Source organism: Agelaius phoeniceus, chromosome 7, assembly GCF_051311805.1.
Source record: "Agelaius phoeniceus isolate bAgePho1 chromosome 7, bAgePho1.hap1, whole genome shotgun sequence".
Lineage (NCBI taxonomy): Eukaryota > Metazoa > Chordata > Aves > Passeriformes > Icteridae > Agelaius > Agelaius phoeniceus.
The window spans coordinates 46,029,643-46,047,722 of record NC_135271.1 but is presented as its reverse complement, the minus strand read 5'-3'; the positions used below and the strand labels follow the sequence as shown (position 1 = coordinate 46,047,722).

Here is an 18,080-nt window from a genome sequence, read left to right as displayed (position 1 = left end):
GCTGTCAGTGTTTTCATGGGAACAGCTTGGGGAAGGAACAATAACACGGAAAAGCAAAGCACAGCAATGGCAGATGTGCTCAGAGAAGAGTAATGGAATATTTGCCTGTGTTCTATCTGCCATAAATCTCCTTATCCTTTTGTTTTCTCTCTTTTTTCCCCCCTAATCTATAGTTGTAGCCACTTTGTTTTAATGTGTACAGATGCCAATTAACTTCAGAACGTTCCTTTATCTGCTGTTTGATTCCTTGAAGCCACTGTGTGCATGTAGCTGTGCCAAATATTTTGCAGTATTTGTTCCTTTCATAAAACAGGCAGATAAAATGCTGTGAACTGATGGTGCAGTTTTTTGTGGTGGTATTATTACTATTATTATTCTTATTGAGTATTGCAATCTGTAACTAATTATGTTTAAATATCATAACCTACAGTAACCAAAATATGTGAGAGTAATGTGCTCCTAACGCAAGAGGAAAGTAATTGCTAAAAATTCTTCATTTGTTTCTTTTCCTAATGGAAAAAAAAAAAGGCAACTAAAAACCCCATTGTTTAGTCCTAGCATGGCTGTTAAAGTTGCTTTTTATTTCTTTTCCCAGGTGATAATGCCTGTCGTGTTAATAATGGAGGCTGCAGCACTCTTTGTTTGGCCATTCCTGGAGGCAGAGTTTGTGCCTGTGCTGATAATCAGCTTTTGGAGGAAAACAGTACAACCTGCATGAGTAAGATTCTTACAGAATATCTGAGTTGATGCTGCTGTTAAGGGATCAAGTCAGACATGAAAATAAAACCAGAAAGTGTGGCCTCCTAGGAGGTCTATAAGACAAAAAAATAAAGAAATATTGCTTGAATAAATATTCTAGTTTACCGAATATGAAAGATTTTCCAAAGAAAAGAGAATATTAAGTACACTATTTAAGGATAAAATGCATTGGAAAATATTCCAGCATATCTGATATGATAAAACATTTAAATAGTTCACTGAAATATTTAAAAAATATGAGAAATGGGTCCATACAATTATTAAATTTGATACATATGAACAGTTTTCAGATTGTTCTACTAAGTATCTTAAACAGAAATCTGACATTGAAGTGTTCATGATGAAACTGTTCATAAAGCACATCAAGCAGATGTATTTATGTATGATAGATTCTTACACAGACTGTACAAATATTGCTGTCTTTCATTTTATCTTTATATATCTTCATTGCAACAATGATAAAAGTTACTCTAATAAAAGGTGGGGATTTCAATTAAAATAATAACTTGCCAGATACTACAGATATCTCTTCTTTAAAATGTTTAGACTTGTTGTTTGTAACTTTCTAAAAATTTTCTCTGTTTTTTTTTTTATATCAAAGTCTCATTGATATATCTCTTGAAATTAATTGTAACATTTTACATAAGTCTCCAGTAATAAGCTTAGTAGAGATGAGTAAAGCATAAGGATTATTTCATAACATGATGAACATTATGGAGCCTGCAATGACCAGGCAGAGCCATCACTTTTCTTAAAAAAAAAAAAAAAAGCTCTTTTTCTTTTTAGTAGAAGTAACTGGAATGGGGGCTCTACACTGGTCAGATGGAATGTAGGCATTAGGAAGAGAGGTTAGAGACTTTGAGATTGGAATGAGGCAGGTTTCCTGGATTTTTCCCAACACACATCACTGTCTGGCTCTTTCCAAGGATTCTGGTATTCCTCAGAGGGTCCTGGACTCATGTGTGCCATTTACACATGAAGCATTCTGAACCTGATGTTGAGGAGTACAGCTGCCTGGATTTATTAATAAGCTTCTAGCTTGCTACTTAACTCTACCCCAGCAGAATTTTATCCTTTCTTCTCTGCCAAGTCTGTACCACTGCATAATGCAGGTGTTTGAGTTGTTGCTTGGATACAAGAATCAGCTTTTTAGTAATCATTTCCTATCTTTAAAGTGCACCAGAATTTGGCCAATGTCTGTCAGAATATTTCCTGCTTGCTGTTGATGAGGTATTGCAGTATTTAAACTGGTGTTTTACACTGTAATCGATTGTACACCAATTCAAAAAACCAGTTTGAATGCCATTCTGTTCAGAGTTTTTCTGTTTATTAAAAGTTCATTCCTTCATCCACATGCTCGGATATGTGTGTCACTGCAGGCTTCAGGTGGAATTACCTCAGATGTGCTGAGTTTAGATAAAAGTGCTCTGAAGTGCCAGAACAAGAATTGATATTTCCCTCAGTTTAGGAAGGACGTTGAGACGCTTGAGCACATCCAGAGAAGGCAGCAAGGCTGGAGGGGGCTGGGAACACAAACCCTCTGAGGAATGACTGAGGGAGCTGGGGGTGTTTAGCCTGGAGAAAAGGAGACTCAGAGGTGACCTTACCACTCTCTACAGCTCCCTGAAAGATGGCTGTGGTCAGGTGGGGTTGGTCTCTCTCTGCAGGCAGCACTGACAGAACCAGAGGACACAGCCTCAAGCTGCTTCAAGGAAGATACAGGATGGATATTAGGAAAAAGTTTTTTATGGAAAGAGTGATAAAGTTCTGCAATGGCCTGCCTGGGGAGGTGGTGGGGTCCCCATGCCTGGGTGTGTTTAACAAAGCCTGGATGTGGCCCTGGGTGCCAGGGTTCAGTTGAGGTGTTGGGGCTGGGTTGGACTCGATGATCTTGAAGGTCTCTTCCAACCTGGTCATTCTGTGAGCTCTGTGATGTGCATTTATGTAGGGGCAGTATTGCATTCTGGCTGTACCAAGCAGATAAAGAGATGTTGTTGTTGGATGTTTTCCCCAGTTAAAGAGGGAGAAGTGCTGCCCCAGCTGTGCAAGGCAGAGCAGTTCCAGTGCAGCAACAAGCGCTGCATCCAGGAGCGCTGGCGCTGCGATGGCGACGACGACTGCCTGGACGGCAGCGACGAGCACGCGGAGATCTGCTGTACGTAGGCACTTCCCTTTTACCCCACAGCCCAGGCTCAGCTTCAAGGATTGCAAACCAAACCATGCAGCCAAACTAAAGCAATCACCCTGCAGCCATTGCTGCAAATCTTTCGTTTCCTTCTTTTCCTGCGTGCAGGAATGGCAGCCCTTTCCAATCTCGCTGGTGCACTCATTGCAAAGCACAGTGCCAGACCAGTCATCTTTTGGGGTTGGCATTGTCATTCCTGATTCTTTAAATATTGGTGATTTTTGCTTTGTTTTCCACCATTTCTTACATGGGTCACAGTATAACATCCTATGGGAGGGGATGGGAAAAGGGTGCCAGGCTCTTCTTGGTAATGTCACTAGGACAAGAGGTAATGGGCACAAACTGAAAAGCATTAATTTTATCTGGACATCTGAAAGATAACAATTTTTAACTGTCAGACACTGGAATAGATTGCCCAGACTGGTTGTGGAATTTCTGTCTGTGGAGATGCTTGAAATTTCTATGGACCTGGTCCTGATAAACCTGTTCTATCTGGCCCCGCTCAAGTAGGGGAATACACCAGGGGATTTTACAGATCCTGTCCAACCATGAAAATTTCTGAGAATGTATAATGCATTTCTTAAAAAAAAATCAAAAACTCCTCAGGAAAAAAAGGAAAAAAACAAAAAACAAACAAAACCAAAATCCCACAAGTATTCAAACCAACAAAGTAAACAAATCACCTGCTCTGCAAAACTCCCCCAAGAAAACCAAACCAGCAACAAAACCAAAACTCAGATCCCTACATGACTTGGAGTATTAATGCACGTTGTCTTTAAAGTTATGGTTTTACAAGAGATATATTTTTTAGCTGTAGAGGAGTTCTACTGTTGAAATGAAAAATAATAGAAAACATACCAATTATGTCTCTGTCATTTCTGGATGATTCTTAAGTAGCCTGCTTTCAAATTAGTGTCGCAGCACTGAGAATCCTCTTCCTTACTCTGTTTGTCACAAAGCTTTGTATTTCTGTCCTTAGATCATTTCTCTGAACCAAATCTCTTTTACTGAAATGAAAGTACAATACTTCTCCCAATCAGTTGTAGACATGAACACTCTTCTGCTCTGCAGTATCGTTGAGTCTGAAAACCCTTTTTGGTCTCTCTTTCTTATCTCTTTGAGACCAAACAACTCTAAACTATTCTGGGGTTTGGTTAGTTTTTTGTTGTTGTGCTTTGTTGGTTTGTTTGTTTTTGTTTGTTTGTTTGTTTTTTTTTTCCTAGTGGATTATGGCAGGTTTTTTTTTAGACTTCATTGCTCTTTTCTGAAGTGATTCTAGGGGTTGGATGTCCAAAACTGGACATGTGTATTTCTGCTGAGGCCTTTATGAAGCTGGCTGACAGAATGGGTTTGTGAAGGGTGATTGTTAATTCACCCTTGGGTAAATCTTGCCTGCTTCACACGGGCTGATTCTGCTGATAAAACTGATCTTGTGATCCTCTGTAATGCCCAGACCTTTTGCCATATGGCTGTTAAATGGCCAGTTTTGGATTTGTTCTGTTTCATTTTTTGAGTTTTTTTTCCTCAGCATTTATGTATTCTGGTAGGTCCATGTGGTAGCCATTGCTGATTTCAGTAATATTTCAAAAAATATTTTCCTAGTTCTGACTTGTAGAGCTTGCTCTCATTTTGTTTTGAAACCAGCATTTCCTGCACTTAAATAAAGGAGCTCAGCTAATAAAGAGAGTGAGAAGGAAAATCTTTCAGCAGATTTGACTTGATTGTCTTTTAAATTAGTGTGAGGAAGACCAGTTCATTGATCAAAGCTTGCAATTCTCTGAGGATTTATACAAATATAAATGAAATAATAACCTGAACGTGATCTATAGTTTACATGGCCAGTGTGATAACATTGATCTCTTCTCAGCAGTTGCCATAGTAACCCCAATAGTTCTTTATGAGTTTGAAATATTTGCAATTATGAGTAGAATACAAGTTACTAAATATATATGAGCAAAAGCTTAGTGACCATTTAAAGCAGTACCTATGTCAAGTATTAAAATCAAATTTAAAAAAGAAAAAAATTCTTCAACTTTTGATTTTATTACTTGGGTCCTCCCAGTTTTTTCCTCCAGTCACATGGCAAACTTTGGAAGTAGGAGATTTGGGACACCTTTCTGCTGAGATTATTAATTAATCTCTGCTTCCTTTGCTTCTGCACCCTGCACACAGAGCAGGGTTCGTGTGCTATTGATATCACCCTCGCTCTGTGTCGTCTTCAATTGCAAGAATAGGCAGAAAGGTCAAAGATAAAAGCTACTGAAATGTCAAGGATAAGCCTGCAAGACATCCTTTCATTTTAAATACCCTTTGTTTCCAGATGTATGTTAAACTTTAAAAACGAGCCTGTGGATGGCTGAGTCGGTGAAAAATAGCTGGAGATTATTTTTAACCCAGCCTTTGGAATGGTGTGCAGTTTACTGTTCTTGTCTAGATGAGCAAGATCTGCTAATAATAGATGTTATTAGCATGAAAGAAGCAGAACATAAACACTTAATACAGTTGCAAGAGCAGGCCAATAGTATTTACGTAAATCCTGTGCATTCAGCTTCATCCTTTCCTTGAGAATTGGTAGCCAGCAAAAACATGTTTGAGAGATACCTTGTTCACTCCTGAATACCAGATTTTTTTTTTTTCTGTTAGTTTTATGCCGTGTTGCATATTTCACTTTTTGACACCTACAATTTCATGGTGAGTAAACAGCAGATCTATATGTGGCCATTGACAGTAATGTGCCTCATTTTAGAAGCATTTTATGACCTGCCCAAATCCCTGCTCACTGTGGTATCATATTTTGGATCTGCACTTAGCAGCTTGCAGCTGTTCCCTTTGGTGTTTTCCTTTGTTTATATGCATTTTAGTTTGCAAACCTCATCATACTGCCCAAAGGTGATTCAGAACGTGTTTCTTTAAGGAAACAACTCCATAAAATGCTGCTTCCTTTTATCACCTAATAGAAGAGGATCCCCATATTGGCATCTTTATTAGATACTATTTAATTTATGATTGAAGCACTGCAATGTTTGTAATTGGCTGGTTTGCTGAACAATCTTTATGTCATGGTAGTTATACATACAAGATAACCACACTAACTGCATCACTGGGAACAGCATTGAATGTGTTCTTTTCACAGATTTCACAGCTGTTTTTCTCAGGTTATCTTCTTAGAGGGAAAAAAACCTCCTCTCTTTTTTCCTCCACAGTCAATCACAGCTGTCCTGATGATCAGTTTAAGTGCCAGAATAATCGCTGCATTCCCAAGAGGTGGCTTTGTGATGGAGCTAATGATTGTGGTAATAACGAAGATGAATCAAATAAAACTTGTGCAGGTAAAAATTTTACTTGGTTGTGCAAACAGATTCTCTAACTTCAGTTCCATGAATAGTTCAGGACTGATTTGAACTGAACTGAACCAAGCTTCTACTTTTAATCTGATTATTGACATTTTAAATGAATTCAGATTTTGATACCACCAAGGCTGGAATGCAAATTATATTTTACTTAATCCATGTGCTTTGCTGTGCTTTCCAAAGTTATTCAGCTCTTAATCTCTCCATATGGGTTGACTGTCAAAGCAATGCTCAGGTACAAACTCTGAGGTACAAATCTTTTTTGGCAGTTAGAACTTTTTTTAATAACGTTCTGTGATGGGTGCCACATCACCAGTAAATTTTATTTAATGGTGATTTAGTTTATGCATAATTAGTTATTCAGTTTCCACTCAGTGCCTTCAAATTCTTTTCATTTCTGAGTTATTAACTAGTGAGTGGGTTTTTAAGCAAATAGCAAGATGAAGATTGTTTACTGATTCCACTCTAGTAAATAATGGAATTCCCAAATCTATCCTTTGCTTGTGTGGAAGTGATGTTTACTGCTTGTTGTCAGAGTACTCTAAACAAGCATTAAATCTCAAATACGCAACATGCTATCCATCAATAAGCTGATGAGTGTTTTGAACTGAAGTGCAGTGCAAGACAACACACATTGTGTATTAAAATATTCCCTGTTGCCTTACTGCCTTGATATTCTTTGATATCCAACTGTTTGTTTGTAGGGTGAGAGTCTAATTTGAAGACCATGTTTTTAACCCTGTGTCAGTTGGCAATGGATCAAATTTTGTATTCTTGTTTTTCCATTTATTCCTGCAGTGGCAAACACAGTTAATGTTTAAAAACTACTTTGAAATATTTTAAACTTAGATTCCTCTTTTGTGTTTTGGGGTACTTCTCCAAACAAAAAGGAAAATGGTAGTTGAAAATAATAAATGAAGAAATATTATTTCAGTCACTGGGGTCTTTGACATATCAGCCATTTTTTAAAAGTGTAGAATAACATGCAGGTCAATTCTAAAAGTTTAAATTTGGAATCAAAATCTGTGTTGCTATCTCTGCCATTTTTATGGGTTAAAATTTTAAATAAACAAAATTATATGTAATGACAGTTTTCTAAGTTAGCTTTTTAGTGACATTTTAGTATTCATCAGCTTTCAAAGTAATTTCTGTAGCTACATAGCACAAATTCTTTAAGTGATCCTTATTTCTTCAGGAGAAAGACATGCATTGATTCCTTTAATGGATGATTGCAGTTAAGTGTTTACAAAGGCAAGGATTCTAAGAGCAGTGAGGCCAGGCACATCACACACAGGCTAATTCCCATTTTCCTGTGTAAATACAAAACTCACAAGATCCTTGTTCATGGTGTGGAATACATGTTGTTAATATTCCAACTGGTGGGCATTTTTATGCCCTGATTTTTATTTACTTCAAGCATTAGCGCATATTAATTGTTTTCTTACCACCTAGCTTTGCACAGTTACATCTAGAATTTCATGTTATTTTACAAGGAAGAAACACCTAATAATCCCACACAGCAGAGGTAGAACAGAGCCCTGCAGATGACCTCAGTTTTCTCTGAAATCAAAGGAGGTGAATGACGTTTAGTCAGAGCAGGGGAAAGGTGCAGCAGGCACCTGGAGGTGCCCTCCAGCCCTGCAGCTTCTAAAATCAGGCACCCACCAAGAGACCCAATGGATCTAGTCCATTTCCCTTGTATTTTTGGAGTGCTTTGTCTTGACAGCAAGAACTTGTCAGGTTAATCAGTTTTCCTGCGGCAATGGACGGTGTATTCCAACGTCGTGGCTGTGCGACAGGGAGGATGACTGTGGAGATGGAACTGATGAAATGACATCCTGTGGTAAGTGGATTTTTCTTTTGGGGGGGGGGAAAGGAAAATTCTTCTGTAACATATAAAACATAGAGTGATCTCTTGTCCAATGAAATGATAATGCTGTTTCTGAAATGGCAAATAGACTTTGCTTGGCTGAGAAATAAACCCAAAGCAAATGCAGCATTTTCTATTTAATGAGTTTTTAACTACAATACCAAATATGCAGATCAATCAAGACTTTTTTAATTTACAGCCCATTATCAAATGCTGTCACCCTCAAAAATTATTCTTTATCTCTGCCACATACCTCTCCAATGGGCCCTCTCAGCATATTCTAGATGTCAATAAAATCAGGCTGTTTCAAACCTCAACAGAAGTATATTTGATCTTGTATTTTTCAGTAAAAAACAATAAAAAATCTTGGTTCTATCATGAGAGAGTATCAGCAGCTGACTGCTGCTTTGCTGAGATACTGCAGAGAGGGGTGTGCTCTCTCTAATCAGCTGCTTCCAAACAATTAAGGATTTTAACAGTCACTTGTTTTGCAGGGCACTGGTAACTGCTGTGAGTCTGGGAGCACGAGGGTCAATGAGCTGTCTGCAGATGCAGAATCACAGAACATGATGTGTTGCAGTGTAGAAGCACAGGGTGCTTTGGGTTGGAAAGAACCTTAGAGACCATTTTGCTCCAGCCCCCTCCAAGAGCAGAGACCCTTCCCACCAGGCCAGAGCTCCACCCAAACTGGCATGGAGCACTTGCAGGCATGGGGCAAAAAATGCAGTCTTTACATGAATAAAAATAACAAACCCAAAACAAACAAACAAAACCCAAAACCACCCAAACAAAAAAAGCAAGAATTTTCTGGAAGTAACTGACAAAGTGTTATCATCAATGGTAGCTTTTTTCTTACCCTTTTTCACCCTTGAAGCAGGATAATCACTTCAGTTAAGTTCTTGGTGTTCTCTATGTAATTTTTAAATTAAAATTTATTTTATTTTAAATCTGTTATTTGATGAAGCTGGTTTGGTTTAGTGCTTCATCAGAGTGTGACTCTTTTTGAGCCAGAACTTTGTGAGGTTCAGTAAAAACAAAGTGATTCCAGTTCTCGTCCTAAGAGAGTTTTATATTTATGTGGCATGGTTTAAAAATTTAGAAAAAATTTCTATTCAGTATTTCTTCAGTATTTCTCAGAGTGTTTAGCAGGTAAGTAATAAATTCACCCATCTACCTATGTCATTGGCTTTAGAAGAAAAAGAAGTCAGAAAAAATTCAGACTATATTTAAGTTACTCTATTCAGAAGCATACTAGATAATTATAGAAACAAATATGTGTGTTCAATACAGATGATTCTTTGTGAATAATATTGTCTCAGATTTCTACTGCTTTACTGGAATGCTGGGAGGAATTGCTTGTGAAGGCTGACATTTTAATCTTGTATTTTATTATGCCAGTGTAGAGTAACTTTATTTCTTGGCTGTTCTTTAGCTTGGTACTTAACCTTCCCATTTTATAGTGCTCCATTTCCTGTCTCTTCCTGGCAGTGCTATTGCAATTGGAGAACCCTTCTGTAAATAAGCACATGGAAAATAGAGTTTGTATCAGTCATCAAGCTTTGGTTAGTCTTAAATATTGGCATAGTGGGAAAACCAGCCTTGGTCTGATGGGAATATAGGACCTGACCATTTATCACAGAGGAATGAATTTCATGTTGATGAAAAGTAGAGTTTGGACAGTATTTACAGTTTGAAGCCATTTTATTTTTCTTTTTGGTGTCTCAACTTTTTCTCCTCTCCAGATTAAAGACCTGGAAGGTGCAAATGTTTGCTACAGCACACTTGTGTAATTTATGCATGCAGGAAGGTGACAGAATATTACTGAAGAGTAATATTCAATTATGTTAAATAGTTTTTATTTCTTTTTGAACACTTTCACAGAATTCCCAACATGTGAGCCACTAACTCAGTTTATCTGCAGAAATGGAAGATGCATTAGCAGCAAATGGCTCTGTGATTCAGGCAAGTATCAAGTCCTCTATATCTGAAATGAATATGAGGGATATCACATAAATACTGCTTTGATGTTCTTCTTTTCTGAGACTCGTTTTGTCAGCTTGGCTTGTAAGTGGTCAGAGAATAAATAAAGCATTTTAGAATTACTGACCTGACCTAGAAATCAGCACTGAAGATTCAGATAAGGAATGGGGCATTGGATATTGTAATGGGTACAAATACTATATTATGTAGAATGAAGTATGAGGATTCATTACTAAAAAAAAAAAAAAAAAAGGAAAGCAAAAAAAGCAAAGCTATTGCTTTGGAAGTGTTTTCTGTTCTTAGAAAACAACATGATTTCTGTGACCAATATATCTGATTTTTTTTGCTTTTTGCGGACAAGTTCAGTTAAATAAATAGCATCCTTGAAGACTGAAGGCCAGCAAAACTTTAAAATGTATTTAGTTCTTTTGGCTGGAAAAGTACATATTTGAATGTTAAAATGAATCTCCTCTCAGATCTTTTGGTCTGGAAGTGATTATGCTCCAGTCCTAATAACATTGGGTTGGTCCAAAGCATTTGGTGTTTCTATAATTTTATTTGTCTGACAGGATTTTTTAGCTGTAAATGGACGAATTCCCGAAATTATCACAGTGTGCTGATGAATTTCTGTGCATGGAGACCCTTTAGAGTGTACCTAACATATTTATCTCCTTCTTCCCTTGATGACCACGATCAAATTACGGGAATTGCCTTAAGACTGTTGTAATGACTGCAACATTAGAGTAATGAGAAACTGCAGTCCATGATTATTTATGTGCCTTCTCCACTTTGCACTCTCGTAAGCACATGGAAACAAAGTTTAATAGTACTGAAAAGAAATTTGTCAGGTTTTCATTTTGTTTTATATGAAGCTGTTTGTGTCTGTGATTAACTATCTTAGGTTATCACAGAGAATAAAGTAAACCAACCGTGTTTGAAAGCCTGGCTTTTTCACACACAGTTAAAGAAATTAAGAAAATCTACAGGCTTCTCATGCTTGCTGGTGTCTCTGATTGAATAACTGAGTAAGGGGTTAGACTATCCAAAATGACAGAGTTGAGTGCTGTTGGTAAATAATATTTAAAGCATTTTGTGCATTAGCAATGATTTGGTGCCCGTGGGCAGAAAACGCACTACTTTATTTACAGGATTTTTTTTTCTTTTGTGGTTTCAAAATGATTTTCCCTCTTTACCTATTTAATTCAGAAATTTTATATTTTAATATTTAAAAATGCTGTTTGCAGATGACGACTGCGGTGACGGCAGTGACGAGCTGGGCTGCGTTCACTCATGTTCTGCTGAGCAGTTCAGGTGTCAGAATGGCAGATGTATCCCAGGGCACTGGGCCTGTGATGGTGACAATGACTGTGGAGATTTCAGTGATGAAACCAAAACAAACTGCAGCAGGGAAGGTTAGATTTATTTATTTTTTTTCCCCAAGTTTTTAATACGGAGAATAATTTGTTATAAATACCTGACCTCCAGCCAATGGGAAAAGAGGAGATGCTTTTAACCTCGGTAAAGGCTGGAATGGGAAATATGTCAGGTGCAATGTGATAACACAGAAGTGTATCATGAAGAGAAAAAAAACAAAACATGTATTACAGAGAGATAAGTTTTACAGTTTTACTTCAAGAAATTTTGCTAGATGTGGTGTTTGTCTTATTGCAGAGATGCATGCTGTCTAGGTGAAGAGACAGAAGCATTCTTTAAGTTATTATTGATATTTTCTGGTTTTTTAAATTTCAACAGTAATACTCTCATTTTTGTGTGATGCAAGTCTTCTTGGTTTTTTTTTATATAAAAGTATTTTAACAAACTTCAGCCCTATTAAAATGCTCTACATTGTATTTATTGGACTGGGGAGAGAAAGGAAGGATGCTTATGGCAAAGGATAAAGAATAATCAGATCAGAATGAGGGAATATCTTTCATATTTTCCTCTTAATGTTTTTTTCTACAACAAAGTAATCGTACACATTGTTATTGGTCCCTTTCCATAACTTTATATTTTAAATCTAGTTGGATACCTCATACAAATACATGAATTATCAGAATGTCATATTAATTTTATACATTCACAAAAGTAATTTTTATCTGATCAACCCACTTTTACCCCTGTTCATTTCCATTTTAAACTTAAAAGCCTTGCTCTAACTTTTTACAATAGAATACACGAACGTTGATTATGTAAGGGAAAAAAAACAACAAAGCAATGTTAAATAAAATAAAATAAAATGTATATTTATAAGCAGTGCTATAAGAATTGATTCAAATAATGCTTCTTGGTACAAGCAGGGAAGTATAAGTATGCCATTACTTTGAAGTTCATGCTATTGTCGTTAGTACGTTATTAAATAATAGAAATACAGTTGTAATAGCTTGGGAAAAGAAAAGCAAGAATAAAATTGAAATGGCCATAAGCTAGAAAATGCTTAGAGAATTATGTATGTGATGAATAATTAAAACCTCCCAGTAATTATTGTTTGAAGCAGTCAGCAGTGATTTCAGGGCTGCACTGAGTGAAGCCCCTTTGCTGTGGGCTTTGGAACTGCTCCAGCTGCTCCTGCAGTGCTGTGACAGCACAAACCAGCAGGTGTGGGGGCCTTGTTGGGGCACAGGTGGGACCTCTCAGGGTCTGTGCATTAGGAGAGGGACCTTGTTGGGTAAAAAAGGAGAAGGAGGACGGATGAGGGAAAGCAGCTTGAGGATTAAGCACAGGGTTTATGAAACACCAGGAAAACTTCATCAGCCTTGTTCCTTACACCTCCAAACTCCTTCCTGTCTGACAGATGTGAAAAAAGGAAATAAAAATCAGTATTGAGCATGTGCTGGAGGGGGAAGTGAAGGAAGTGAGGAGGTAAGAAAGAGTTTGTCTGAAGCTTGTGTTGAAGTGGTCAGTTATAAGGTGGAATAGGGCGTTTTGAGTGTTGTACTTGGCAACTCTGATTTTGGCTTGGGTTAGGAAGAGGATTCTAAGCCAGTGTAGACTTGGAATGGAAAAAAAAAAAAAAAACCTCACACGAGCAAATTCTTCAATGTAATTCTTATTTTTCTAAGAAACTCCCTCTCCTGGAAGGTGCAGCGGGAGGGAATTTCAGTGCAGCCCTGACGGGAGCTGCGTTCCTGAGCTGTGGCGCTGCGATGGAGAGAAGGACTGCGAGGATGGCAGCGATGAGAAAGGCTGCAATGGAACTCTCAGGGTGTGTGATGAGAAAACAAAGTTCTCCTGCAGGAGTACAGGTAGGGGCTTGCAGATGCATTTTCCTCTCACTTGCTCTGCCTGGGTTGGTGTGAGTTTGTATTGCTTCATCACGTATCTACTCTTTAACTGATGCTTAATACTCATAAGGTGAGGTTACCCATTGTATTCCTACCAGGAAAATGATATTGATTTACCTGTCCTGTTTTCTGATTTAAAATATGAAATGGATGAGTTTTGAGATTACTTAAAGCTGAATCCACTCTCTGTGACAGTACATCACACCAAATGCTTAAATAAAGCACTTAATAGTACTCCAAAGTTCAGGTATTTTCTTCACTTTCCCCTTTCTGGCCCTAGAAATAAGTTGAATGAAACAGGATAGAGTGCCTTGAATAATTGAAGAATTACAACTACAGCACTGGAAATTTGAAGTGCAGTATTGGAAGAAAAATACATTATTTGATTGTGTTTAAAACCAATTTTTTTTTTCTCTAAGTGTGCTACACTAAAAGGTGGGGCAAGAATGTGGCAATCATTGCATAAGGATATGAAATGATATAAACAATAATGTTTAGATGGAACTTTTTTTAAAGGAAAGTCCAGTTAAAGAAGAAATTAATATATGTTAGCACAGTATTAATATTTTTGTGATTTCTATCAAAGCTTTGTGTGATATTAGGGCTAAAACAACTTCCACAGCAATATTTAAAGCTGTAAGAAGTAGGAATATTGGAATATTGTTGCCATTGGGCAACTACAAATATTGAAGGAAGGGAAAACCCATTCTAATGCCTGTGTTACAGCTAAGCATGATAAATGTGTCAGAGGGGATGTGTGATCTCTGTACAAAAGTATCTTGCTGTTCCTTGAATTTTAAAGTTATAAAAATCATGATGTCTTGAAAAAGAAATATGGAACACTGAATTGTGTCTAAAAAAACACATTTCCTTTTGTGTCCCAAAAGATGTGTAGAATAAGTAGCTGTCACATTAATTTTTTTTCTATAGGTAAAAATGGATTATTCACTTCCAACAGAGTGGTCTGTTTCCTGAAACTGAGTGATGGAAACCCTGATACAGGAAATAGCCCCAGGAGCAAGTGTGTTTCCTAGTGCCTAAATGGGGAAAAGCTAACACCAGTCCAAGTGGCCAAAACATAATTATTAGAGGCAAGAAAGGTGAATAAACCTCAATAGATGAGGTTTATTTTCATCAGCTGCATTTGGAAAGCTAATGGGACAAGATATTACTACTTCAGTTAAGAGAAAGAAAAAATAGGTTAGAAGCAGTGTGGAGTTCAAAATGGAGTGTAGATTTTAGTTATTAGGCTTTGTTCCTTGCAGAAAAGCTTGCTTCTTAGGCTGGGTATTGGTTTCTTACTTGTCCTGAATGATTTTAGACACAGAGAATGGAAACCCCTTTGGGTGGTAAGCTAAGATTTTCCAAAAACAGGAAAAAGCAAGGATTTAAATTCAGCATAATTGTCTGAATGAGCTGGTTTTTTTCAACAGAGAGCTAGAACCCCATTTCAAAGTCCACAGTCCAAGCTACATTCCCTCATTGTGTACTTCCCTGTGTTTGTAGTAAGGGTAAAGGAGGGCACTGTCTCAGTGTACAAGGTGAAAGCTGACTTCTCTGGCTGTCACATAGAAATACAGGAAAACAAAAATTTTCATCAAAAATTTGCTAAATTCAAGGGTACATGGCTTTGATTTGAAAGAAAATGCAATTGTCCTTGTTTGTTGTTTGGAAACACCACTGGAGCAAGCAGTTATGACAGTCATAATTTTCTCTTTTGCAATATTCCTTCCTCCTGGAAGGAGCAAAATTTGGAGGAGGCATGCAGTAATGCACTGTAGCAGAAAACAGCAAAGGCAAATAAATTTTTGTTCAGCTACTTTTCCATTTGTTCCATGTGGTTTGGACCAAGGAGTGATAATGGGTTTACGAGAAATAGTTACTGGAATGTTCCAGAAGAAGTGCAATTTTCTCTGTGCACGATTCTAAAGAAATAATGCTGTCTGGCTTGCTCATTTATGGCAGTGTTCTGGCGAGGAGGCACTGGCTAATTGTCCCCTCAGACACTGCTGGGTGGGGACATCTGATACAGAATGTGATGGGCCTGTGTAGGAACATGTGTGTGGAGGGAGCCAAAACAGCCAATACTTGAGGAGGGAAGGGGCAGCTGGTGAGAACAGTAATAGTGAGATGGTACTGCCCATTTTTTGCTTATTTCTTTCCATTTTGTGCCTGTAATTAGTAGCTGCAGGGTCTTTCCTTACTGTGGCTTTTGTGGCTTTGGCTGATGTTTCACAATGCCACAGGGATGAGTGCCAAGCTACAAAACCAGGGTTTGTCAGCATTCAGCCAAAAGGGATTTTTCTGCTTACAGGGGAGGTGATCTCAAGAGCCCATCGTACCCAGCTTCTTTTCCAATATTCAGTTAAGGATCTATGGCAGAGTGTATTCTAAAACTTACAGAGATTCCCTTTTGTCATTTGCCTCTGGTAGTGGAACATTTTATTCCTAGCAAGTCATCTGACTCCTTTGGATATTAAATGACTTATGTGTCCCTAAAAGCATTACTTGTTGAATAAACAAATACTTTGCTTCTCCCCTTGCACATCTTCCATTTCTGTTTTGTGTTTTTACACCTTTATTATCTTGGTTGGTCTTGCTGGAACTGTCCAGCCTGGGCAGTCCTTGAGCTGCTGTATCCAAAGTCAGCCAAAATGCTGCAGGGTACTTGAGCTACCAGATTTCAGAATTGCTTTTCTAATTTTTTTTTTTCAAAACCCTCCCATGTTTGTTTGTAGTGATGTGTGATGAAAAATCTACTAGAGGTTGCACAGCAGTAGGATGTGAGAAGCAGTCATTACCTGATTGAGATTGACTACTCTTGGGCTGCTGCTAGCCAATTATTTTCTGGTTTAAAATTAGATTAGGCTTCTTTTAAATTAGACTAGATTAATTTAAATTGTACAAAGGTCCAACTTTCTATTTTAAATTCTGATTCTGTCCTCCAAAAATTATTACAGGCATGTACTTCAGCTCAATTTTATGTACTACATAAATTTATCCTTTTTATTCCATCTCCCTACTTATCAGTTAGTAGTGCTGCACCAAGAGCAGAATCTGTGCAATCTCACTTAAAATGTCATCTAATTACTCTAATGATCATAATAAAGTACTTCTGTGAAGACAAATGCAGAAGAGCCATGAATACTTCAGTTTAGTAAGCAGTACATCTGAGCTGTAATGCTTATTTGTCATACTTACTGTTATTTTTATTTTTTCAAGCAGCAGTTGATGGTATCCAACCATTTCTGATGCTACTCTGGACTACTTTTTTATACTTTGTTTTTTGTTTTTATTTTCCTTACATGTAATAATATATTAGAGGGGAAAAAAGATTTTGAGGACAAAAGTAGTATTGGTTTGGAATGGAAAATAAGGAATATACATAGAGGAAATCAAATCAATGGGTGCAGATCACAGTGATGCTGGAAGATTATAACAAAAGCAGCACTGGTGCTGTGTGGATGAGTCCAGATTAGATTTATGACCAAAGAACCTGGTGCTGAGGAAGGCTGGGAAGGAAAAGTTTTCCATCCAGAAATGTGATGAGAAAATTGGTGGTGTTTTTATCCTTAGTTCATGGCCACTTTGTTTTCTGTGGTATCAGCTCTCTTCTTCTTTAGGCTTGTTTTTTGGCTTTTTTTTTTTCCTCCTGTCTCATCCAGGAGTCATTCATAAACATCTGCTTTGTACTAAAATCTTTAAATTGAGAAATGACCACATTTTTGAAACAATGTGATTCAGTCTAAGTCCCATGTGTGTTCTACAGGACAAGTGAGATCACCAACCATCACAGCACTCTGTTAAATGTGTCAGGTTGGAACATTCTGTAACGTTGATGGGATGGAGATTGAGTCCATGCTATAGTTTAGGAAGGTGTTACATTACAGCTTTAGGCAGGAAGAACTATCTGCAAGAGGAAACAGTGCAATTAATGCTCCACCAAAGTAGTTTTCCTGTGGTTGAAGATATACTCAGTGAAAAAACCTCCTGGCTTCAGTATCCTGACAAAAACTGAAGGGGTGTATAAGTAGTTAATTCTGTTGATAATATTTGCAGGAAATCAAAAGCATTGGAGAAGCATTTGGATCAGGCTTTCCCACATAGCTGCTGCTCAGGCCTCCTGATTCACTGTGTTACACAAAAGAGCTTTGGAAAAGGGCAGATACAGCTATTGAGGCAATTAATTTATGATGGAATTTTACTAAAGAGGTTCCTGGAAATCAGAAGTGTGAGTTTCACTAAGGGGCAATAAAGGAAAAATACTTTAGTGAATTTTAAGTAATGATTTCAAGACAGTCATAATATTTCATGAAGTCCATCTCTTCAGAATCTTGGCAAAGATTAATTCCTCAAAAGTATATTCTATTTAAGAACATGTCATATCTTTCATAATGAAAGATGAATCTTTCATTATAAAACATATCTTCACTAAGGTACAAGAAAAGCAGGGAAACTGATTTTCTCTGTAAACATTTGAATGCATTAAAGATTAAAATAACAGATTAGGAGCACTACTGGAAGCAACTTCAATTTACTTTGGGTTATGGTTGGTTTGGTTCATGTTGGTATTTTCCATTAGCTTGCATTCTACTGCTGTGTTCTAGTAATATATAAAATCAATGAGCATTCAAGATAATAAAGAACAGGGACAC

At 37.4% G+C, this 18,080-nt stretch overlaps 1 protein-coding gene across 6 annotated transcripts in view; it reads left to right on the top strand.

Annotated features, from left to right (window-relative positions):
- Positions 1-18,080, top strand: part of LRP1B (LDL receptor related protein 1B) — a 638,345-nt gene that overhangs the window by 428,286 nt on the left and 191,979 nt on the right. For 5 of the 6 annotated variants that reach the window (XM_077181744.1, XM_077181743.1, XM_077181742.1 and 2 more), the window contains exons 15-21: positions 596-718; positions 2,774-2,914; positions 6,148-6,273; positions 8,021-8,137; positions 10,046-10,126; positions 11,389-11,556; positions 13,204-13,386. In XM_077181744.1, coding sequence (XP_077037859.1) covers positions 596-718; positions 2,774-2,914; positions 6,148-6,273; positions 8,021-8,137; positions 10,046-10,126; positions 11,389-11,556; positions 13,204-13,386 — 939 coding nt within the window. Of the gene's footprint in view, positions 1-595; positions 719-2,773; positions 2,915-6,147; positions 6,274-8,004; positions 8,138-10,045; positions 10,127-11,388; positions 11,557-13,203; positions 13,387-18,080 lie in introns of those variants that run through there. The other variant, XM_077181746.1, reaches the window with a different exon arrangement.